Source organism: Lissotriton vulgaris, chromosome 9, assembly GCF_964263255.1.
Source record: "Lissotriton vulgaris chromosome 9, aLisVul1.2, whole genome shotgun sequence".
In the NCBI taxonomy this organism is placed as follows: Eukaryota; Metazoa; Chordata; class Amphibia; order Caudata; family Salamandridae; genus Lissotriton; species Lissotriton vulgaris.
This window is the reverse complement of record NC_141697.1, coordinates 390788641-390814811: the sequence shown is the minus strand read 5'-3', so window position 1 is coordinate 390814811 and position 26171 is coordinate 390788641. Positions and strand designations below refer to the sequence as shown.

At 42.3% G+C, this 26171-nt stretch overlaps 1 protein-coding gene across 2 annotated transcripts in view; it reads right to left on the bottom strand.

The window, feature by feature from the left end:
- Positions 1–26171, bottom strand: part of LOC147690170 (cholesterol 24-hydroxylase-like) — a 440216-nt gene that overhangs the window by 142992 nt on the left and 271053 nt on the right. For both annotated transcript variants that reach the window (XR_015299935.1, XM_086937762.1), the window contains exons 7-8: positions 24154–24270; positions 23900–24056 (exon numbers count right to left, since the gene is read on the bottom strand). Coding sequence is in view for 1 of the 2 variants with exons in the window: in XM_086937762.1 (XP_086793888.1) it covers positions 23900–24056; positions 24154–24270 (274 nt within the window). In the remaining variant the exon portion in view is untranslated. The remainder of the gene's footprint in view (positions 1–23899; positions 24057–24153; positions 24271–26171) is intronic.

Genomic DNA, 26171 nt, shown 5'->3' with positions numbered 1-26171 from the left:
CAAAACCCAACTTAAACTTACATTTTTGGCATTCAGGAATCACTCAGTTCAGTTTTTACAGAACTGGCCTTCTAGTTGGACATATCTGCCCTGTAGTCTTGCAATGTCTGAACATAATCCTTGTAACACTGTCAAGGCTGGCAGTGAGGTCTGAGGGAATAGGGATGCTAACCCTCCGTGGACCTGAGGGCACAGCTGAGAGACAGTGAGGTCTCCCCAGACTGGATCAGGGTGGATGATGTCTCACGGAGCTCCGAACAGAAACTGTCGGAGACAGTCCTATCGATGATTTGTCCAGGTATCACTGGACATTGCAGGTGAGTTACAAGGAGTACTTTGCACAACCCTGTTTTGAGTGGAGTGCTCTGAAATTCTCTTAAAATGGAAGACATTCCTAGTGATACTGAAGTCCCCTCTCACAGCAGTGACTATTGTTCCTTTGATTCTGGATGTGCCCAGTGAAGCCATGACATGTACTCTGGCCAGTGCAACTGTTGCTTCTGCACTGGGCATCGACCTCTGGGGGTGCTGTGTTTTCAAATCGTTTATGGTTTTAGCAGCACCTGCTGCAGAGGTTCTTGCGTGCCCAGCATTATTTAGGCGACAATAAAAAAAGCCAAGATAACTCTGGTGAGTAATTTACTGGCTGGAGAAAGATCAGAGTGTTGTCTAGGGGGAGTTTTGACTCATAATAAAGTAGAGCAGAGAATTAATAGGCCAAATTGTACGATATTTAGATAGCTCACATGCGTTACTGGTTTTGTCACAGAAATCCTTTTTTTATTTGCATTTCATAAGTTAAAATCCTAATATAGCACAGTGAGCTAGAACTGTCATCAGAGATCTGCATGTAACCTGCAAAGTATAGGTTAGAAGGTTATGTTTTTTCCACAGTCTGAATATCCTATAAAAGAGTTTTTTTGGTAAGAAATCCATTCTTATTAAGCCAACGCCATCACTGCTACTTTTTCAAATCAGAGTTCTTGCTTCTCAGTTTCAGGCACTATTAACATATGGAGGGTAATTACGGTTCTGACTGCAGTATTTGAATGCGACAGCCCACAGTGTTTTTGCAAACATCATTTTTCAATGGAAGCTTGTGCGGTGGGCAGAAGAGGAAAAATAGATTTTTTTAAACATCCCTGCACCGTGTGGTAGGCCCTCATTGTGAAGGGATGTTTAGGGGGCACCATATATTCCTCCCTGACCACGATGCGGAGAACCAGGGGAGAAGGGGGCCCTGCCGCTATCCAACTGCCTTTCCATGTCGGAAAGGCCAACATAGAATGGCTGTCGGAAACTGACATGATAATCCAGATGGAGGAACCGCCAGCCTTAAGGGATTATGAGGTGTTTCCGACACACCGATGGGCTCCTTGAGGAGCCCGCTGGAAAGCGGTGGACAGTCTCTATATTTGCTGGATCTGACCGAACACATTGTAATGCGTCAGTCGGACCACAGCAGCAGATGGCAGTTGGACTGCAACTGACGAGATGTCAGTTGCGGTCCAACCTCCATCATAATCGGCCCCTTTATGCCTACCAGTAAGGATGACTTGTAACTCTTACACCTTGTAATCCTCAATGTCTTGTGTAACATTTCCTGTATATTGATTTTCTTGTGTATGATTCATTATCTCAGTGTAATATGTGTATGATGTAAAGTGCTCTGACACCCTACATTGGTATGAGGACCACTATAAAACAACTGAAATAAACATGAGAGAGGGGCTATGGAGAGATGAAGGGCACTGGTGGAGGGTGGTAGTGAGTGAATCCATGGAGAAGGAGGCCATTGGGAGCATCAACAAGGATTGTCACAGCATGCACCACCAGAGCTAAAGCTGACTGGGGAACTGGTGTGAGGGGTGTATTGATAATCTATTAGTAACTTGTAGGTGGCCCATTCTAGGTGGTCATTGTCTACTGTCACAAAGAGAAGAACCTTGAGAAATGTTCTCATAAATCTCTCCTTAGCTTAGGATATTTGCAGTTTAGAGATTGGAAGTAGTCTGCTAGTTTGTACTCCTGGAATAAAGGGCCATTTTGGTTCTTTGTGTTGCAGATTGCGGCAGTATCCACTTGGCGTATCAATATTTTCCTCATGAGACATCATTCTTCATAGAGATGGCATGATCTTCCTCTTTGGTTCAACTGGATCAGTTTTAATCACTTTGATAGATAGTGATGATTCAAATATGTGCAGCTCTTACATTAGCAAGTTCATGTGCTGTACCCCAAGAGCAAGCAGATGGCTTAGGCATTCGCCATCTTCAATATCTCTTTTCTTAGGTCTGAGGAGTGACAGCCTTGTATTTCTTGGAAATGTAATCTTCCACTGATGCTGGTGAACCTGCCCATGCTTGTAAGCCCATGCAGGTAGGCATTGACAGTATCAATAGACTCACTCGATCCTTGTTTTATTAGCCTTAAATAAAACATTTATAGTCATGGTTTGCTTTGGTACTGAATTTTTGTTTTAACACAGTTACTGCTGCCCTGTAATCATCATCATTTCCAATGTCAACAAGGGTAAGAAGCATTAGGTGTACCTCTTCACCCAGTAAATGCAATAGAATAGACCTTTACGTTGCTGGGCTAGTCTCTTTTGTCACAGCAAGATAATTTTCAACCATGTGATCCACACTTTCTTTCTATCCACCACTGATGATGGGGCTGATAACACGCTGAAGGGTTGGATGTAATTTACGGCATTGTGCAGCATGCTGGGTGTGGTGACACAGATCTCTGGTAGCTATGGTAGCATTATTATTATTATTATTATTATTATTATTATTATTATTATTATTATTATTATTATTATTACTATCATTATTATTATTATTATTATTATTATTATTATTATTATTATTATTATTATTATTATGAGATTATAAAGAGCACCTTTACCCAAGGGCGTCCTGGCGCTACAAACTGACTCCCCAGAGCATGGCCCGAAATAAACTCATGCTGCAATGGTGGGGCGAGAGCTTGTCCATTTGCATTTACCTTATCACTAACAGACACTAGTTTATCCGCCTTTTGTACTTATATATTTCACATCACACTTTTGCAGGGATGTCCTTCTCCCAGGACAAGGGTATTGAGTGGCAGAATGAAGCACTGTGGCAGCTAGCAGCAGTACCCTGTGAGGCATTAGTGGGCGAAGTAAGCCGTTACATTGCAGTGGCATTCAGCAACAGGCATCTCATGACAGTGAGGTTCCGTGACGATTTGAACCCGTGTTTTCAACATTGTCGGAAATACATAATATTGGTATCAGCGAACCGCAAATGATCCATTTAGTATATCCTGGTGTTTTCGCTACGCTACGAGCAAGAGCACTCCTTTTTATAAACACATTTCTGATCTACCCACGGCATCCATCTTAGATCATGGCCGCCATTTTGTGTTTCTTGCCCTCACATACGCAATAACCTTTAATCACTCCATTTCGATTAAGGACACGTAACCTTAGCCGGAGATTCACCTCTTTCATGACACGTGCACCTTAAACCAGATCACGCTGTAGCTGCATGACTCGACAAAGGCTGCCTCCTCTGCCCGAGGCCAGTCCTGCCAAACTGGTCTTCGTGTCCATTGTCCTGATCATGATTAGGCGGCCGAAGCCGGTAGCCTTGCCCATTTACAACCCACAAACATCCCTTATCCCACTTTTCTATCTTCCACACCTGGCTCAGTTTCTTTCTTTCTGAATCTTTATTAGGGGGAGGTAACGAACTTTACGATGAGGCGGTCCGGCTCTTGAATGCAATATTGACAAGGGATTGTGATGAACTAGTGGGAACCCCTCTTCGTAGATGTTTTGTATCAGATTTTATCGACGGTTCCTGTGTAACGCCAAATATTTATTGTTTTAGACACAAAGGTTTTGGGACTGTATTACATGTAAAGAATTTGCCCCAAGCTTAAAATTTAGTATATAAGGAGCAACCCTCTTTGTACAAATCGAACAGGCTCCTAGATTCTGCCCGTGTGTAGTATCTGTGACTTCTGTGTCCCTGCAGTAATAAACCTTTGGTCTTTGACGCCACCATCGAGAAGCCCGTGTTTCTGTTCATTTGTGCACCAAGGCAGGTGGAACTCCGGGGTCTTTGGGTGTTGTTCCCTGACACCTCTGGACGGAACCAAAAAAGTCCAGAACTCCAATTGGCGCCCACAGTGGGGCGACGTCATTCGGTACCGGTCCAAAAGCCTGAAGAGTTCGAGAAGCTTCGTGTGAAGATTCCTGAGGGAGGCGCCCCACTTCATCGATCCCGGCATATCGCAAAAGTGGCCCGAAGTTCTCTTCCACGAGGGTTTCCCGTTCAGGACGGCTGCAGTGGGCCGTTGCCTTGACCGTCGCCCTGTCTTGGACCCGAGGTGCAGTCCTTAGTACGGCGAAACGTGACGGGTTTCTCCTTGGTGACGTCTTCAGTGCCTCAGTTAAGTATTTAGTGATAGCTAGCTGGTTACTTTGTGAGGGTTGCTAAAATCCTTGATCGGTTCTTGGTTTGGTTTGGTTTCGTAAGATTATCACTGGTTGTTCTAGTTACGATAATCTATTTGGTTTAGTTTGGGTATCGATACATCAGTTCGTTTTGGTAGGCCTAAAATTCTTGGTTCAAGTGCACATATCTGTTTTGTGTTTTGTTTGTTTTGTGTTCCGGACTGAAAAATGGTAAGTCGGAAAATGTTGTCTTGCTTTGGTTGCAACCGTGACTCACGATTGGAGGACTCATGTCTGGTTCCTCCGATTGGGACTCCCTTATATGACTTGTATTGTAAATTTGGTGTGGGTCCTATATCTTATAATGAGGTATGGGTCCGTTACACTGCGAAGGATGGTGTCCTTAGTTGGCCACTGCATGGTAGTTTTGAACCCGAAATTCTCGACAACTTAGAAGCGAAATTGTTTAGGAAGAAAGCCCGGCCGGCAATGTTTGATTCTTTCCGTTATTGGCGAAAAGAATCCAAACAGAGAGAAATGAAAAGGTTGAAGAAAGAACAGAAAGAAGAAGAGTTGACTCTAGAGCAAGCGGCTAAGCAGTTGCAGGTTAACGAGTGTGAGAAGGCTATAGATGTAGCCATTAGAGAGCATAACTTAGCGATTGACAAGTGCTATCCTGCCTTGCCATCGAAAATGGCTAAGATACTGGAGGATTCCGAAAACGATCCTCTGTTATCTTATCTGTTACGGTCACCTCCACCGTATGCACAACATGCTACGGCTCCACTTGTCCCGAATGTTCAATTGCCGGTTGCTGGACAACCTGGTGTTCCTGTTCCTGTCCCTCAGAATCAAGTTCCCGTACCTCCTGTGATGAATGTGAATGTTCCTACAGCTCCTTCTCTTCCTGAACTGCCAGCTTCTGTACCTACTATTCCACAAACTATTTTTCTCGATACTGCTACTGTTCCGTTATCTATTCCTACCTCTACTGCGTTCTCCACGTCTGCGAGTGTGCTAACTCCACTTTCTGTTCGTCGAAGAATCACTGATTCTGTTACTAACATGCTGTCTCCTTTATATAAAACTTTAATTAAGACTCCTACTCCTGACTCAGTTCAGAGACGTAGTCAGCTTCCAAGTACTGAGGAACAGGGAATTTTAGATTCCACGGCTCTCAGATGGATTTCGAAGAATAGAAGATATAGTACGAGAGATGTGCTAGACACATTTATGCAGTGGAAGGAACCAACACAACGGTATGTCTTTGATGAGATGTGCTCGTTGTTACGTGAGGAAATAGAAGAAGATGATGTTGAATCAGATTTGGAAGATTTAATTAAAGTTCAGAAAGACTTTGCTGCAGGAATGATAGTGGGTGATAATATAAAAGAAGCGATGGAACTTATTTTAAGTTTTAGGAATGATCCATCTCTTCGTTCGCCGAGAGATTTAGAAAGAGGAAAAATGAAGCTAAGTCGCCAATATCCTATGAGGGAAGTTCCTCCAATCTGGCGCGAAGCAGTGGCACGTGATGATAATGCTGGTATTGCAGGTGCTCCAGCGCAATTCCAAAGAGTGTGGATACACATTCCATGGAAGCGAGCTGAAGTGCTAGCAGTGAAGCAGGCCTTGCCAGATCCACGTAAGAATCCTGCTGGATATTACAAGGAATTAACACAGACAGTTGAGGCTTGTATAATGAACTTAGCGGACATCGATATGTTGTTTGGTAATGTAGTTCCGCAACCAGTGTGGGCTAAAATTCGTAGAGAGGATCATCAAGCTGCCTTAGGTGGTGATTGGGCAGCTATCACTGCAGCAGATGGTCAGCAAATAGGTGGTGCGAAACCTGAACCCCTAATTGCTAATCTTCCAGGTAGAATAATTGATCTAATGAAGACCTTGATGCCCGCATTACGTGTTAATTGGGACAAGTTATCAGCATGCAGACAGAAGAAAGACGAAAGTGTCTCTGACTTCTTCACGAGGTTTGAAGAGACTTTTGTAGATCATAGTGGTCAGGACATGAGTACAGAAGGAGGACAAAGACTGTTTGTCGATAAATTTGTGCATAATTTGTTACCTGAATTATGCAATAAATTAAAAGATTCAGAGAGTGCGTGGGCTGTGTCCACAACAGCGCAAATACTTGCGACTGCGCAGTACTATGAAAACAGGGATGAAGAGGAAAAGGAGAAATCAGAAAAGAAAACGAAAGATTTAAAAACTAAAGTTCTTTTGCAGCAGGCGTATCCGCCTCGCATGAATCAATCTAATACACAGCAAGGTTCGTACCAAAGGACAGATTATAGTACATCAAGACCTCAATATCAGTGGAACCAGTGTGCGTACTGTAAGAAAGAGGGTCACTATAAAAATGAATGTCCGATCTTAGCGCAAAATAATGCAGCAGCAGCACAGAGAGGTCGTGGTGGTTTTGTGCAGAATTCTAGAGGTCGAGGACGAGGTGCTATGCCTCCACAAACAAATGATCGTCCTTCCAATCACTTTGATCAACGAAATGGACAGTCTGCTCAGCAAAATAGATCTCAACAATATCTTGTTGAGGACTATTGTGAAGTAGATGAGGGTTTTCAGCAAACTGGGTACTAGGACAGCCATGGACAGAGAGAGGGAGTAGTATCAGTTCCAGTGGATCAGAGTGGGCCTTATGTCGCAGTAGCAACATCAGGTGTAGTCGAACCGTTTCTGTTGGATACTGGTGCCGCAAAAAGTTCTATCATTCATGCGAAACTCCCTGGCGCACCTTTGTCTGGCTCAACAAATGTTTCCGTAGGTTTTTCAGGCGCCCCTGTTTACAACCCGATATCTGGTCCTTTGTCTATTTCTGTTGGACCGTGCCATTTGAAAGCACCCCTGATTTTGACGACAGGTTGTAATGAAAATCTGCTTGGTTTAGATTTGTTAAAACGACTATATGCGACATTGTACTGTTCTCCGGAAGGAGTACAGCTTACATTGGGTAAAAATATCACCTCTCCGATGTACTTGTCAATGGACGCACTTCCGCCAGAGCTACGCTCACTCCCTGATTCTCTTTGGGCGACTGGTCCTAATGATGTAGGCCTTTTAGAAATACCACCATATGTGGTAACCTTGAAAACAAATGTGAAATTTCCAAGAATTCCCCAATATAAAATATCTAGTGAAGGTGAGCGTGCACTTCTATTGATTGTGCAAGATTTGATTAACCTCTTCGCCGCTAATGACAAGGGTAACTCGTCATGGACTTTCCATTGATTTCAATGGAAAACAAATGAGGAGTAAAATAATGCCTTAGCAGCCAAGTGGTTAAGAAAGGTGTGGTTGAAGAAACGAGAGGAAATGTCTGCAACAGTCCTGTACTACCGATCTTGAAACGAACTGATCCTACAAAGCCTCCAGTTTATAGGTTTGTCATAGACCTTAGAGAGGTTAATAAGATTGTAGTCCCGCAGTTTCCTGTAGTGCCAGACATTACTGCCTTGTTAACACTGATTCCTGCTACAGCTACTTGGTTCTCAGTCATCGACTTGAAGAATGCCTTTTTCAGCATTCCGATAGCCGAAGAAAGTAGAGATATTTTCGGCTTCTGTCTAGGAGGTCGCAGTTTCAGATTTAAACGCGCTCCACAAGGCTATTGTGAGAGCCCATCTATTTACAGTCAAGCATTAAAAAGCCAGTTAGATTCTTTTGTCCTTCCTCCAGGTTCTGCTCTAGTGCAGTACGTAGACGATCTTCTAGTGGCTGCCGATGACAAGGAAACTTGCAAAGCAGCTACAATTTCCTTATTGCATCATTTGTCTAATTTGAATCACAAGGTGTCTCCTTCCAAAATGCAATACTGCTGCCAAGAAGTGACCTACCTAGGTCATCTCTTGTCAAAGGAGGGAAGGAAGTTGACCCCAGAAAGAATAAAAGCAATTACACAGATGAGTGTTCCACGCACACAGAGAGAAGTACGTGCCTTTCTAGGTATTACCTCTTACTGTAGGCAGTGGATCCCAAATTTTTTCTCTTTTAGCAAAACCGTTGGTAGCTTTGACTGGGAAAAACGTTCCGAATCCAGTGCCATGGTCTGATGAATGTCAAGAGAGTTTTACTGAATTACGAAAAGCATTGTGTTCAGCTCCTGTATTGGGTACACCTGATTACAGTAAGCCGTTCACGCTCTACGTTCACGAGAGAGAAGGTTGCGCGTTGAGTGTTCTGACACAGAAGTTTGGTGATAAACAACGCCCTTGTGCGTATTTCTCATCAACATTAGATCCGGTAGCCAGAGCGTTGCCTAGTTGTTTGAGAGCTACAGCGGCAGCTGCGGCTTCCATTCGACAATCTGCTGGTTTGGTGATGAACAACATGCTAGTGGTCATGGTTCCTCATGCAGTGGATACACTCATGAACCGAACGAAGACACAACACCTTACTAGTGCGAGATTATCTGGTTACGAGCTGACATTACTAGCGAGTCATATTCAGATCAAAAGATGTAATGTATTGAATCCAGCAACACTATTGCCGACTGATCGAGAGTCGAGTGATTCCGAGCCACATGATTGCTGTTTTAAAACGGAGGAAGAGACAAAAGGACGCATTGACTTGAAGGATACTCCGTTATCTGATCCGGATGGTACACTGTATGTGGACGGGTCATGTTTTAAATTGGAGAATGGTGATGTGACTGCTGCTTACGCAGTAACGACTTTGAAGACGATCGTGGAGACTGCAAGAGTGAGTCAGAATTCTGCCCAAGCTGCAGAATTAATAGCTCTAACGAGAGCGTGTGTTTTAGCTGAGGGAAAGAGAGTGAATGTGTTTACAGATAGTCAGTACGCATTTGGTGTGGCCCATAGTTTTGGCCGGTTGTGGAGAGAAAGAGGTTTCATTACGTCCCATGGGACTAAGATCCAACATGGCCAGCTAGTTAATGACTTGTTGGAATCTCTAACCTTGCCGACTGAAGTTGCGATTGTGAAGTGCAGTGCTCATAAAGCAATCACGGATGATGTTGGTCGTGGGAATGCTTTTGCTGATGAAATTGCTAAACAGACAGCTAGAGACACGATGAGCAGAATGTATGTTGCTACGTCTGCAAGATGGATTGCTGAGTCTGGAATGTGCGAGGATACTATGGAAAGTGTAAAAGAGATTCAGAAAGAAGCAACTGAGGAAGAGAAACGTGTATGGAGAGAAAGTACGGGCAAATTGGACTCGAATGGATGTTGGATTGATTTGACAGAACAGCAGCGTTGGATGTTGCCCGATGCGTATGTGCTTGCAGTAGTGACGATGGCGCATGGAGTAGCGCATATAAGTTCTAAAGGGATCTGTAAGATGTTGGCTCCGGTCTGGAAGAATGAGGGAATCAGTAAGTGTGCAGAGAGAGTGGTGAAAAATTGTATGGTGTGCTTGATGCATAATCCTGGCAAGGGAACTCCAACTCCAGCTGGTCATTTCGCTCCTCCCTCCTGCCCCTTTGAAGTGATTCAGTTAGACTTCATTCACATGGAGCGCTGCAATAATTTGAAGTATGTCCTGGTGGTAGTTTGTGCTTTTTCCAGGTGGATCGAAGCATATCCACTAAAGGACAACACTGCCCTATCAACTGCCAAAATTCTTCTCAAAGAATATTTCCCTAGGTATGGAATGCCACGGATTGTATGGTCAGATAACGGAAGTGAGTTTATAGGGAAAGTTATGCAGAGTGTGTGTGCCGGCCTAGGGCTGAAACAGAAATTCCACAGTGCAAACCATCCCCAGTCTGCTGGTTTAGTGGAGGGTTACAATGGCACCCTCAAGCTGAAAATAGCTAAAATACAAGCATCCACAGGTTTAGCCTGGCCGGACGCACTTCCTTTGGCCTTGTTATCAACGAGAGCAACGGTACATTCTAGAATAGGGCTTAGCCCTTATGAAATAGTCTTTGGTCGCCCGGCAAATATCTGGGGTGTGCCAAGGCCTAAAGAATTTTGCTCCATAGAATATCCTATGTTGATAGACTACCTTTACGACTTGACTGCTAAATTGAGTCTTATTCATCAACAGGTTTTCGATGCTTTGCCAAAACCTCCGGAGAGTCCAGGGCATCAGCTGAAACCGGGAGACTTCGTCGTCTTCAAAAACTTCGCGAGGACGAAGAACCTTCAGCCGAGATTTGTGGGGCCCTTCCAAATCCTACTTGCAACGAGGACAGCAGTTCGTGTAGCTGGCCGCAAGCACTGGGTACACGCGTCCCACGTTAAGCGTGTCCCTTTGCCGCTCCCTTACGACGACTGGGTGAAGAAGGGAATTGGTGCCTCCGAATCTGAAAGCACACCGAAGTTCATCTCTTTCAGCGATGCCGAATTGATTACTGACACTCTAAAACCTGACTCTCCTCCTGAAAAGACTCCTTTGAACACTGAACATTTGTCTCCAGCATCAGAAGAAACTTTGCCATCTGCGAACTTAAACACTGCAACAGCTGCTAGTGATACACTATTTGCCGATCAGACAGTACCAGCGAAACAGAGATATAACTTAAGAAGCCGTAAAATGGACAAATAAAGCAGGCAACTGCATATTGTGATTTTGATATATTGAACTTTTGCCCTCAGCCAGGAAGTTTGCTATTGTTTTATTGTTTTAAAAATTGCCTTGCCGTCTGGGTAGCCGTAGGGTCGTGGCTGTGTGCCTAGTTGAATTTGCAGGGGTCTGACACAAGGTCGATCTTTCTGTTGGTTCTGGGAACTCCCAGGGCTGATAGAGGCATTTTCATCTACGTACACATCATCAGTGGTCGCGAGCGGATTGTAGAAGATGGAGCTTCCTGCGCTGCAACGAGAAAATGTGATTTATGTTCGCAGAAACAGACTTTACAGAATTCTTCATAGCAAATGCTTTTTGATGCAATGTGCCATTACATTCTTGATTATTTTAGCAACATTGGTGGGTGGAATCATCTTTAGTATAAATTTGATTTTTGCGCCAGTTACTACAGTACCTCCCCTTGATCCTGCCACTTCTACTGTCTCTTCTATACACTCTTTCCACTCGTTTCCGGAACATGAGCAAGCTCGACGCTCAGAATTCATTAACAACACTTTTGTACAGCTCTTGCACCAACACCAACTGGTAGTTAACACTACAGACTGCTGGGTGTGTGGCTTGATACCCCACACTATGGATAAAGGCATTCCCTATCTGGTTTTGCCTTTCAGCTACAATGGATCATTTCAGGCCCTCCAAACCATCTTTGCTTATGCCCTTGAAACCTATCCTCCACGTCCACCGCGTTCCACTAAATATAACTCTGCCATCAAAGCCTTAGTCCAGGGAATTATTGACATGGTCAAGGATGTCAATAATACTCCATCATACCCTAGAGACGAATTACGAGTATATTTAAGTTGGAATACTTCAGAGTATCGCCTTAGTTTAGGAGAAAGCAAGCGTAAAAGCTCAACTCCAATCTGGGTCGTACCTCACCGAGGTCAGGTCTGTTTGCAAGGTAATGGGAGAAATCCGAGAGCTCAGCTAGGGAGGAGTGAGTGCGTAGAGACTTATGTGTTTCCGGCTAACTCTTCCCCTGCCTTTCTCACTGCTAGGGGTACCTACTTCATTTGTCGAGACAGAGCTTATACATGGTTGCCTGCCGACTTTTCAGGATCATGTTATATTGCTCGATTGTTGCCTCCGACATACACTGCTTCATCTGATTACCACAGAACCAGAGTAGCGAGAGGTGTCTTCAGCAAGGAAGATACCGCTGGTCAGGAAGCTGGAGACTTCTTCAAAGGCTTCCTTCCGTTCTGGGGGCCTATGGCCAATAGTAGAAACATACGTCAGCTAACACGGGTAGTTGAATCTACTATTACCGAAACTGCTGGTGCCCTTAGCAACTTGACAGCTGAGCTTCAGGCGGATAGACTCATGACGTTGGAGAACCGTATGGTTCTAGACGTTATACTTGCAGATCGAGGTGGGGTATGCAGAATGATCCAATCGAGCTGCTGTGTCTTTATTCCTAATAATGCTCCAACAGTCTATGAGGCGATCTCTAAGCTACACAAGATTTCCGATTCTATTCACGTAGACAAGGGAAACTGGTCCTTCATGGAGTGGTTTTGGACTCTGATCTCGACGTGGGGATGGAAGGTTCTGATGGTCATTGGTGTCATCTTAGTATTCCTATTCTCATGTTGTCTGATTATCCAGTGTGGTCCTGCTCTGTGTAGTCTTTGTGCTGCAACTTGTTTTAGGAAACCACCTGCGTTTGGAGAAAAGACACGAGAAAGGATGATGATACAACAGCATGTCACTGACCTGATGAGCATAGAACTAGATTCTGACATAGACTGAGTAATTGCCTATGTAAGGGCAAAAGGAGGGTCTGAGGTTCCGTGACGATTTGAACCCGTGTTTTCAACATTGTCGGAAATACATAATATTGGTATCAGCGAACCGCAAATGATCCATTTAGTATATCCTGGTGTTTTCGCTACGCTACAAGCAAGAGCACTCCTTTTTATAAACACATTTCTGATCTACCCACGGCATCCATCTTAGATCATGGCCGCCATTTTGTGTTTCTTGCCCTCACATACGCAATAACCTTTAATCACTCCATTTCGATTAAGGACACGTAACCTTAGCCGGAGATTCACCTCTTTCATGACACGTGCACCTTAAACCAGATCACGCTGTAGCTGCATGACTCGACAAAGGCTGCCTCCTCTGCCCGAGGCCAGTCCTGCCAAACTGGTCTTCGTGTCCATTGTCCTGATCATGATTAGGCGGCCGAAGCCGGTAGCCTTGCCCATTTACAACCCACAAACATCCCTTATCCCACTTTTCTATCTTCCACACCTGGCTCCGTTTCTTTCTTTCTGAATCTTTATTAGGGGGAGGTAACGAACTTTACGATGAGGCGGTCCGGCTCTTGAATGCAATATTGACAAGGGATTGTGATGAACTAGTGGGAACCCCTCTTCGTAGATGTTTTGTATCAGATTTTATCGACGGTTCCTGTGTAACGCCAAATATTTATTGTTTTAGACACAAAGGTTTTGGGAATGTATTACATGTAAAGAATTTGCCCCAAGCTTAAAATTTAGTATATAAGGAGCAACCCTCTTTGTACAAATCGAACAGGCTCCTAGAATCTGCCCGTGTGTAGTATCTGTGACTTCTGTGTCCCTGCAGTAATAAACCTTTGGTCTTTGACGCCACCATCGAGAAGCCCGTGTTTCTGTTCATTTGTGCACCAAGGCAGGTGGAACTCCGGGGTCTTTGGGTGTTGTTCCCTGACACCTCTGGACGGAACCAAAAAAGTCCAGAACTCCAACAGAGTGATGGTTTTGTGCACTGCCAGTGTGGGGAGAATGTACCTGTTATTCTGACTATGTAGCAAATAGGCTATGGTGATGAGCAGAACTGCTAGGGTTACCAGGAGTGGCATCTCCTCAGCATGAGAGTATGTGTGACTCCTCCAGCTCTGGTGGTGTGGGTGGAGGAAGCAATAATGAGTGAAACTATTGAACGTTGAAGGCTCTCCAGGACTACCTACATGGACAGTAGCATAATTACAAGTAATAATTGCTAATGTTATGTTGTGTATAAAGTAGGCCCCAGATAGGCTGTGCAATAGGAGGAGCAGATGTGAACTCAGACTGGTATCAGTATACACACTGCCAGCACGCAGGCGTGATTCATTCACCTATTGACCTGTTGACTTCTGGTTGGGAACACACCAAAATCAGGCCATCTAGAGGGGGACCCCAGGCCCCTTCCACTTGACCCATGCAACAGTTGGCCAGTAACTTCTATTTTCAAAGTTACAAAAACAATAATTGTTTATAATTAATTGATCTTGATCACTATAAAAACCAAACACAGGGAGACATAGGGCTTCCTCTGCCCCAGCCCTATGGTGTCCGCCCGCCATTCTTAGAGCTTGCTCCCCAGCTGTCAGTGTAGTTTTCCCCTGAACCAGTTTCCATCACAGAAAACTGTGATAGCAGGTCCCACATACCATGTCAACATAGTGGCCATACCCTCACCTATGTCTTTTCCCAAGCTGAAGCCGAAAGGGCTTTTTGTTCGCTGTTTTCTGCCAGAACTAAAAAAATTAAAGGCCTTTTACTTTGAGTGACTTTTTTCATAGTGGTCTGCAGAAGCAAAAATGCTGGTAGATAGAGTTTCCGATGGGTTCACCTATAGGGCAGCCTCTTTGACATCACTTCCACCAGCATCCAATCTGTACAAATACTTTATTGCCAGCACAGCCATTGGTGGCGGTGCCATTGACAAAACCACATTCAACTAAGGAAGGAAAAAGAATGCCAGATACCCAGCAATTTTTTGGGTGGATTTCTCTTCAACAGGTTTCTGCCCACAAGGTGAGGCGTTGACTTCCAGGTTAGAATAATTACACAATGCCATATTCATTAGCATTGTCTATCCTTTCTTTTTTAAGTTCAAAATGATTTTATTGAAGTATTTTGTAAACAGAAGAAATAGACAAATACAATACAAAAAGAATAAATCTTATAAGCGTAAATGATGAAATTGCGAGTATAAAATGCAATAAACCAAAAATGAAGAGAAAGGGAGAAAAAGGAGGGGAGGGGCGGGGTAGTGAACATATCATAGAATCATAAAATACAACAATATAGAGTCACAATTAAATTGAGTACAAAGGCCGGTAAAAGAGGGGAAATTAATCATCAAAATATAGAAGAGAACATTAATACATAGCATTGCATACCATACGAATCATTGCATAACATATGAATCAATAGGAGACCAAAAAGATTGAAACGACTGTGAATTGTGAACAACGCCTTTAAGAGACAGTTGAGCTCCTCTTCTTGCAAAGATAATCCACGACCACCAGGTATGAACTGAAAGAGAAGAAGCATCTTTCCAACAAAAAGTAATGGATTTTAAAGCAGCTGTAATCAAAAAATTAATTAACTTTGCTTCTGACTCACTAAGAGGATGGGAAAGGGCAACTGATTTACAGATTAACATAGCGTAAGAAATATCATCGTGTAAAGGCAAAAGTTTTGAAATGACAATCCAAACATCCGACCAATATTTCAAAATAACTGGGCATTCATATAACATATGACGAAGTGATCCAGAACTTGAGGTGCAATGCCAACAAACATCAGATGGTAACAATTTCGCATGGCATAATCGAAATGGGGTCCATAGGGCATTAAATAAAATAACAGCATTAGTCTGATAAAGAGACACCGGAAGCCAACCAGAAATACTGTTGAGCCATATTGATGACCATGTGTCATCTGATAGGGAAATGGACAGTTCAGTATTCCAAAAAGATGATATTGCACCAACATTGGAACCCTGGGAGGAAGTACATTTTTTACAAAAAACAGAGACAGCTTTGGGAGAAGACGTAACAGCCGTAAGGTAAATTAATAGATCATTAGTGGTGCATACCATTGGGAAAAGAGTCCAAAATTGAATTACATAAAGATTGATATTTTGAGAAATCAGAAGCTGGGATATCAAACTTTAACTACAGTTGCTCAAAAGGAATAAAGGCAGTTCCACAAAATACATCTTTGAGTTAAAAAAATCCTTTTGAAATCCATGAGGACCAGAAATTAATGTTTCTGTTTAGTTTAAGTAAAGCACTATGCCATAAAGACAATTGGACTGTAGAGAGTAAGGGTAATTCAAAATTAGAATCCAAATCATTAATTATTAATCTAGAGGATTTGATGATAGATGACTTGTGAATAACCTTGGATGCAGAAGACATCGACATCAAAGAGGGCAATGAAAAGGGACGTACAATTGAAGATTCTATATCAAGCCAAATTGGAGGTTTGACCATATGAGAGGTTGTGAACCATAAAGAGCTTTGCTTTAAGATAAAAGCTTTATGGGAGAGGTAAAAGTCCAGAAGGGCAAAGCCAGCCTGGGACTTAGGGAGTTTTAATTTCCTGTAAGCAATACGAGGAACCTTGTTAGACCAGAGAAATTTAGATAACAGTTTGTCAATATCTTTATAACATTTGAGAGGAAATTGAGTGGGGATCATGGCTAATGAGTAGAAGATTTTTGGTGCAATATTCATTTTTATAGCCTCCATTCTACCCCACCAGGTGAGGAAAAGGGGAGACCATTTGGATGTTTTGTTTTTGATATAGTCAAGTATAAAATCACCATTTAGTTTTAATGTAGCAGGCAACGAGGAGGCAAATAGGATACCTAAGTACTTCAGCTTACTGCTCTGCCAAAGAATATCTGTGTTTGGTAGCATATCCGGGGTACAAAAAGCATTCAAGGGAAAAAATTCTGTTTTACTTACATTCAACTTATAACCTGAAACCACCGAATATTTTTCAATATTGTCAAATAAGGAGGGAACAGAGGAAAGCGGATTACTAATAAACGATAAAACATCATCAGCATAGGCCAACGTTTTAATCATGACATCATTTATTGCAATCCCCTGAATATTATCACTGCATCGGATATAATTAAGAAAAGGTTCAATTCCTATTAAAAACAACAGTGGGGAAAGGGGACAACCCTGCCTAGTACCTCTAAAGAGGGAAAATTGAGTGGAAATTTGTCCATTAATAAACAAACGAGCAGTAGGGGCAAAATATAAAGCAGAAATCATACGAATAAAATGGGTACCAAAATTAAAAGATGATAAAGTTTTAAATAAAAATTGCCAATGAATTTTGTCAAAAGCTTTTTATGCATCCAAAGCCATCACTCCCGCGGGGGAAGCAAGATATGGACTCTGTTCAATAACGTGTAAGAGAGATCTAGTATTGTTAGACGAATACCTATTTTTCATAAAACCAGATTGATCTGGATGAATGATGGAGTGAAGGATAGGAGCTAATCTAGTGGCAAGGATTTTAGCATATAGCTTACAGTCCTGGTTTATTAGGGAAATGGGATGATAATTAGCAACCAGGGTAGGGTCCTTATCAGGCTTGGGCAGAACAATGATTAGAGCGTCCGTAAAAGAACCCGAAATAGTGCCAAAGGAACCAAAATGGGAAAAAAGTGTACTTAACTCCTTCCATGCTCATGACGAGCTCAGCTCGTCATGAGGCACAGCGGAGCTGCACTCATGACGAGCTGAGCTCGTCATGAACAATGGGAATTATCAAAGATCAGCACAGGAGGGAAAACCCCTTAGCAGCCATGGAGTTAAATAAGGGTAAAAGGTAAGACTGAAACTCTTTATAAAATTCAGCTGGGATACCATCTGGACCTGGGGATTTGTTCTTGGGAAGTGATTTAATAGCAAGTAAAATTTCAACACAAGTAATTGGAGAATCTAAACTTAATCTGTCTGAAGGAGAGACTTGAGGCAAATTGCACTTATTTAAAAAGAAATCAATTAAAGAACCATCACTGGGGACTAGTTTACTATATAGGTGAGAATAAAAATTTAAAAATTCTTGTACAATATCATTATGGGAAATAGCAACTTGACCATGAGGACCACGTATTGATGTTATTTGAGTTTTATCCCTCTTAATTCATAAATAGTTTGCAAGAAGTTTTCCAGATCTATTGGTATTAAAGCGAAATTTAGCATTAGATGTTGTGAGTTGGATTCCTGCTCTAGTACTAAGTATAGCATTAAATTCATAACGAAGCTTCTATAGTTTAAATTTGTATTGAGGGTCATTAGAGGAAATAAATAAACGTTCATATTTAGCAATTTGTTTTTCCAAATGTTTAACATTAGAATTAAATTGTTTATTTTCATGGGCCATAATAGAAATAGTGGTACCTCTAATGTAGGCCTTAAAGGCATCCCACCGATTCACAATTGAAGTTGAACCTCCTAGGTTGAATAAAAAATAGTCTTGAATAGCTTGTAAAAGTTTAGATTTATGCTTATCATTAAGTACTATATTTGTGTTCATACGCCATCGATTTTGCTTGGCAAAATTAGAGGAAATATTTAATACAAAGGAAATCAAGGCATGGTCCGAAATATCAATATTACCTACAACAGGGTTGGTGGCTGATTGAAGTAATGAAGGCGAAAGCAAAAAATAATCAATCCTTGAATGAGAATTATGGGGACTAGAGAAAAAGGAAAACCATTTCTCAGTAGGAAAGTGTAGCCTCCAAATATCAGCCAACTTGGTTGTGTGAAGGAAAGATTTAAAGGTATGAAAAACTTTAGGAGGACGGAATTTTGTAGTGGAAAGCCTATCTAGTAACGGATCAATAATTACATTGATATCCCCCCCAACAATCAAAGGAACCTGCTCCAACTTCAGAACTTCAGAAGTTAAAGTAGACCAAAAAGAAGGGTCGTCAGCCGTAGAACCATAAATATTAAGCAAAAAGAAGATTGAGTCGTGAACTTTAACCTTAACCACTAGATATCTACCTTCTGTGTCTATGAACTTACTAAGAATCTGACAGTGTAACCTTTTTGCAAAGAGAATTGCAACACCATTTTTCTTTCCTTGCGCAGGGGAGGAAACAATATTATCTACCCACTTTTTCCTCATATATTGCAGAATTTTATCATCAACATGCGTTTCTTGGATAAAACAAATGTCAGCTTTGCACGCACCCATGTAATCCAAAATGTTAGTGCGTTTTACTGGATGCCTTAAACCCTTAACATTAAGTGAAACAATTTTAACATTATGAATATTAGCCATTAGGAATTAGGAGAAAAGGACAAAAGAAAGAAACAGAAGAAGAGGAATGGAAAAACAGCCATGGAAAAAAGAGCGACTCTATGCAGAGAGTAAGAAAAGGAAAGACACAATAGGAAGAAACACAAAAGGAAGGGAAACAAACAAAGAACATAAATAAGGACAAGGAAATGCACACCCGTTCCACAAGTATGGCCAGGAAACGTTGAAGCCCGTGAGTATAAGAATATGCAAAGATGTGACAAGTGAAGTCAGGCTAGTCGAACTCAAGTATTAGGATCATGAGTATCCATAGATGGAGGAGCTTGCTGATCAAGAAACAATCGAAGGTCTTCAGGACGTTGAAAAGATTTGGAGACATTGTCTTTCCATACACGCATCGTTGAAGGATCAAAAAGTCCATATTTAAATCCAAGGTGTCACAGCTGCGGACGATAGGCAGAAAACTCTTTACGAATAGCAACAGTTTCTTTGGCAAAGTCCTGGTGAATAAAGATTTTGGTCCCATTCACCAATAATGAAGGAATTTCTCTTGCAGTCTTTCGAATGAGAACCAAATGATGATGACGCAGAACCTTGAATATCATTTGCCTGGGTTTAGTATGTCTAGGATTCCGATGGGAAGGGACTCTGTGGGCTTTATCGATCTCAAATTTTTCTGTGAATTTAATATTCAAAAGGCCCGGTAGAAGAGATTCAAGATATAAACGACAGTTTATCCCCTCAACTTCTGCAGGCAAATTAAAAATACGCAGGTTGTATTGCCTATTACGATTTTCCATGTCCAACAGTTGAGTATGCATTGGAGCTATTTTGGCCAATAAAGGCGTGAAAGTGTCAAGTTTATTTTTATTATCCTGAATTTTAATGTCATTGTCAGAAATTTTCATTGGCATAGAGGCCATATCTTTGCGATGTTTTTGACTTCTGAAGCAATTGTATCAGTATTTAAGCGCAATGCTTTAATTTCCTCCAAAATTAGAGCAAGAGAAGGGTCTGAAGACTCTACCATCTTAGACTTGGCTGGAGGAGGAGAAACCTGATGCTTTCTTTTATTAGTAGTGGAATTCTTAGAATCCATTTTGAGGTGAAATAAAGTCTCAACAATATGTGAATACTGATAAAGACAAAAAAACAGCCTCAAAATGTGAGAAAAATGACCTAATTGTCTAAGAAAACACCAACAAACTCTGTAAAACAGCAGGTGCAGCAGCTAAATTTGACTGTAGGCGTGGCCAGGCCCAAGCCAGGCTCTGTCATAAAAATTGCTCCGCCCCCAAGCACTCAGTCCCGGCGATACCTGCAGGAAAGACTGGGATCCAGAACCATGGAGCCACAAATCGCACTTCCGCCGAATGAATTTGACCCAAAATCACTCCACAGCTCGAAAATGACATAAGCAGGTAAGCGCCGGCATTTCCGCCGACTTTCTGACACAAAATTTGGCGTTTTTAAGAAAGTCGGGCTGAGGGGATTACGGAGATCCGGTGGTGGCGGCCATTTTGATTGACGCGCTTGCGCGTCTCCTCATTGTCTATCCTTTCTATATGTAGGATTGAGGGCAATCTAAACCGTACGCTCATCATTACAAAAGGAGGTTGTTGTTAGCTATTTACCATACCTGATCTGCCCTTACACATGACTTAACATAACATAACATAACATAACCATAACATAGCAGAATTAAACACCAATTCATTTCTGTGTCTATCTAGTAGAAACACCAGATGATTGAGCCCCCAGTTGATGATTATACTAGGCATGAGTGACATTTTTATTCCGCCAAAGCAATCAGAGTAATTTTGGTTATTTTGCATTACTCTTGTGAAATTACTGAAAATGATGTGATTACAACCGTTTGCATAACTGTATATAATTTCAGGCAAAAATGTCTACCCAAGCGCACTGAAGCAGAGCATGAGTGGCTGCTTGAAGCAGCTGTTCCCGTTCTGTTGCATTAATATTCGTAGCCCAAAATGCGTCCTCTTGTCCATTTTGCATTGATAAAGTAGCGCTCAATGCAGGGTTATGCTACTCGAATCAGTCTGCATGATCTTGCATAATTTTGCTCTAATTTTGCATGATTACCTTGCAGCAAATTTTGCGAGCTAAGCCTTCCCTAATTTATACTAGAGAGCAATTTTGGTTTTAGTGCGTACCAATGGAGCAAACGCAGCGAACCTTGGAAACTACATCTGACCAGTTTGTTCCAAGTGTTACCTTCAAGTGTGAATGGGTATTAATGTATGCATACAGTACAAGCACTTGCTGCCAAGGTGAAGAAACCAAGGGGTAGATGTATCAAGAAATCGTTTTGCACTTCTCTAATAGCGATTGGTAAGGAATCGCTATTAGAGAAGTGCAAAATGGTATGTATGTAGGAATTCTCTATTTTTTAGCGATTCCTTAACATTCCTTAATTGCGATTAGCAAATTGCTAATCGCAATTAAGGAATAATTTTCCCATTCATTTCTATGGGCCAGGAGGCCCATAGGAATGAATGTGCAGTAATTCTCAAATTGCGAATTCGCATTTTGCTATTCGCAATTTGAGAATTATTTCAAGGGTGCAGGGGTGTCTTATGGACACCCTGCTGCACCCCTGAAACTTACATGTGTGTGCATATGGCACACATACATGCCCTATGGGCATGTATGTGTGCCACATGCCACCTTCAAAATAGTGTTATTTTGTTGTTTTAAAGGATTTCGCAAATTAACATGAACCTGAAGTTCATGTTAATTTGCGAGTCCTTAACCTAAATTCGCTACAAAAAAAAGCTTCATACATGGCATTTAAGGAATCGCACATTTGCGATTCCTTAAATGCTGATGCAAAATAAGGAATCGCAATTTATTGCGATTCCTTATTTTGCTAATCACACATACATCTCAAAAAATGCAAAATGTCCGTTTGCGATTCCTTAAGGCCGAAATTCGCAGAATTTCGGCCTTAAGGAATCGCAAAAGGCTTGATACATCTAGGCCCAAAAACATGATTACAAGTAACTATATAAGACACAGAGCTGCACCACAAAAATAACCAAAAAAGAACAAGGTTGTGATTCTAACATCATTATGAAATATTATTCCAATATACATGTTGATATTCCAGTTTCTCGCTATAACTCTTTCTGGAAAAATGTATATGTATATATTTGCTTTTTGCTTATGTTCTTTCTTTTATCTCATTACTCTAATAGTTCCCAACATGCAGCTATGATTGTGATGTGACATTGTTCATCCTTATAACAAAGTTGGGTTAATCTTATCATTGGTCATCTATAGTGCCCAATTGGAACGGTTTTTAAATTCTCCTCAGATGTTGTATATCTCTACGTGTCTCACGTATAACCTATAAGCACCATGAGCACTGTTTATATGTCATGTTTATAACATTGTGTCACATGTCTGATTTGGATAAGTGTCCCCCACCACCCACCTAAATTAGGAAATACCTGTGTATAAGGTTTTGTGATAAGCTCGCTTTTCTCTCTGAGATTCTAACTGACTGGGACCAGCTTCGCTGAGCTACATTCCCTCAGGAAATTCCATGATCGTCTCCCTTCGGTGGCCCATCGCTTGGATGGACTATGTTGACATTTTGTATTGGGTATTCCAGACATTTGGACAAAAAAAACTTCAGGTAGTAGGGAATACAGCTGCATGCTTCATTCTTGGTATTCCCAGACAGGAAACCGTTGCACAACCACTGAGAGAGTTGCTCCCTGTTAAGAAAACAATATTTTCAAGGTGCTCATCTATATACAACGGTCCATCCTTCTTGCATCCTTGGTTCTGTGGCTGCCGAGATTCTACAGGTCGGAGGCGCGGTGGCCACTCATATCCTTGCCAGGAAGGAGTGGAATCGACCTTCTACTTCGCTTTGGGCTACTTCTCAAGAATCAATGTTTAGGAAGGCTCTAAAAATCTATCTCTCCGCATCAGACTAGGTCGTGGTATCTTTGATGTACCTCTGCTGGTCCATCACCGGGACAATCTGTGTGGAGTAGCTGTGTGCTCTACAAATCCATCATTCATTCAATAGCGGGGAGAAGTCTGACGGCTAGACTGGCGACTTTGGAGCTAGGAAGCTAAGGTTCGAGCCTCTTGGTCGCATCCACATCCTATGATTCTGGGCAAATCACTTAATCTCCCCGTGCCTACCGAAAAATGAATGTGTCCTTGTGTAACGTAACCGGTGCTCATGTAAAGCGCTCCAATACCTTCGCGTCGAGTTCGCGCTATATAAATCTGCATTAAAAAAATATTGTTTCAAGATGAGGAGCTTGAACTCGTTACAAATGGTTTTCCTATGCGGGACCTCCTAGTGGCATCTGTGTGAGTTCCATCACAGTTCAGTTACCTCTTTCTTTCCTAACTAGGCATTAGTTACCTGCTCGCAAATGGAAAGATTCCTTATAATCGCGTTGATTTCTAAATCATTTAATAATTAGTGTCTGATGCATTTAAAACACAATTTAGTAAACACAAGACACGCATTTGCAGCCAGCAGACATGGTGAAATAGACAAATATGTTTAATATCGCTGTTTGTTACAGTCATTCATATAAAAAAGAAAGCAAGATTAACTATATAATATGAATATTTGTATATTGCTATCATGCACCGCACTCTGATGGGGGTCTACGCAGTACTTAGAGTTAACCCTATTCTATATAGTCATACAGGACTGGTGTCCCATTTATATTGCTTTGGAAATCTTTAATAATTAACCCTGCAAACTAAAGATCATTACAACAGAAGTTTTGCTTGCCTTCGCTTTTCAGAATCTGTGTTAGAATATCCATCGGTATCTCCTCCCCATTCTCGAGGGCCTTCTTCCTGCGCTCGATGCATTCTTTTCCTGTTCGGCGCAGCAGCCTCACGCTCTCCCGGACATCCTTTCCCAGCTGTCGGTTTCCAGGGTACCACTTCAACACGACGTGATAAAAAGAGTCCATTTACTTATGAGACACTGGCACAGAGGCACATTTCACAAAAGAAAGAAACAATATTGTCCCCACAAACCTTTGACAATGGCAAGGACGTTTCTTGTTCGTTTATCCCTTTCAAGACCATGGAGATTGCTCGTGGAAATGGAGTCTGGTCATCCTGAAGTGAGTTTAATTCCATTCCAAATGCCACCTAAAGATAAAACAGTATACTTTATTAGGAGGGGGATTTGTTTTTTGGCATTGAAAGTGTAACTTGTTCTCTTATGATCTTACACTGAACCAATCTATTACAGAAAAATTAACTTTTTTTAGTTATTCGTTTTTTGTCCTAGGCTATGGAACCTATCCAACATAAACTATTGCATTACTTTGCATTCACAGATATTAGTCCAATAATTAGAAGACATAAAGCCAGGCTCGAAATCTGCAGTAAAACGTTGAATAAAATGACTTCTGCGTATTCTTGCGTTTTCCATATAGATGGTCACCAGACTGATCTTACAGTGTCTCTGTTACCTTCTCTGGTAACGCCCTTCAAGTGGGGGTCTGGTTGTCCCCCAAAAATTAAGAATATCTTGCTCCAGATGGTGATTTGTCAGTCGGTCAGTGTTAGAAATGGGTTTTCTGGTTGGCTAGGGTATGCACCTAAACCACGCAGGATCCACCACTATAGTCAGGATAAGGGGATTGCATGTCTAAAATAACCCCTGCTCACCCCTTGGTAGCTAGGCATGAACAGTCAGGCTTTTCTCAGAGGCAGCGGTGGCAGGCATAGATTCCAGCGGGGGTGGGTAAGGAGGGAGGGTAATGTAAAAAAATAGAAATAAAAACCACTTACATTATCTCTGCTCCCTCTCTCCTCCGCATCGAAACAGGAACCAGGAATCACGCCCAGGCTCCCCTGACCAATCACAACGCTTCAATGCAGCATTGTGATTGGTAAGCACCCAGGCTTCTCTGAACAATCACAACGCTGCAATCCAGCGTTGCGATTGGTCTGAGCGCCATAGTTCGGCAACCAAACGGGGACTGGGGACATGGGCATGTTGCTCACCCAGGTTGTAATGCAGCTTGGAAGGAAAACATGGGAAGTGCACATGACTGTTTGGCCGGACCCAGAGCTCGCAAATCAGTTGGAAAAAAAAAATATCAATAATATTCAGTTATTAACATTTTATTTTTCCTGAAGTCACACTGCTTAAAAGCAGTAGGGCAATGCTACTCAACCTTATCGGAGGAGCCACCACTACTCAGAGGCAATGTGTAAAGCATTTGCGCATAACAAACAGTACTACAGTGAAAACACTACAAAAGTACACCACACCAGTTTTAGAAAAAAATCCAATATTTATCTGTGTAAAGCAAGACCAAAACAACAAAAAATCAAAAATACCAATAGAGCAAATATAGACTTTAAAAACAGTTCCTTGAAGTCAATAGCAACGTCCCGGGCTATCACACTATTGTGAGCAATCAAATCTAATAGTTCTGGTCGAGCCAGCCAGCTACGGTGTCAAAGTAACCTGTAAAACAGTACCTTTGGAGATGCAGGGCGTCAGACTTTAGGGTGAGCTCTGGAGGAGTGGCGTCAGTCCCGGGAGTCTGTGCAGGAGTCATCAGGCCCTTGAAGTCACATGCGTTGCTGGTCAAACTCCTTCAGTTTGAAGTCAGTAGCGCCTGCATCATCAGGCGTTGGCGCTGCGGTGTGAAGCGGATCAGTGTGACGTGCTTTGCCCTCAGGTCACGGTGTAGGCAGTGGCTTGGTGAGGGTCATCCAGCTGCGTTGTTGAGACCAGATCTGTGGTGCGTAGTGGAAGGTACTCGTTGCTGTGCTGACAATTCAAGGTGTAGGCAGCAGCTTTGTCATTGCTGAAGCGCTGTTGTCGGTAGACCCAAGGCTGCGGTGCGACACGGGCAACGCGGTGTGTGGGGCCCACAGCTTGTGGTGCAGACAGCTGCGTGGGTTGATGAACTGGAGTCAAAGGAGCTGACATTGTGGGCCAAGACTGCAGTGTGGGACAGGGCGGTGTGTCATGTAACTTACGAGCGCTGCCTACAGACTACAGTGCAGGCAGCGGCGTCAATGTCAGC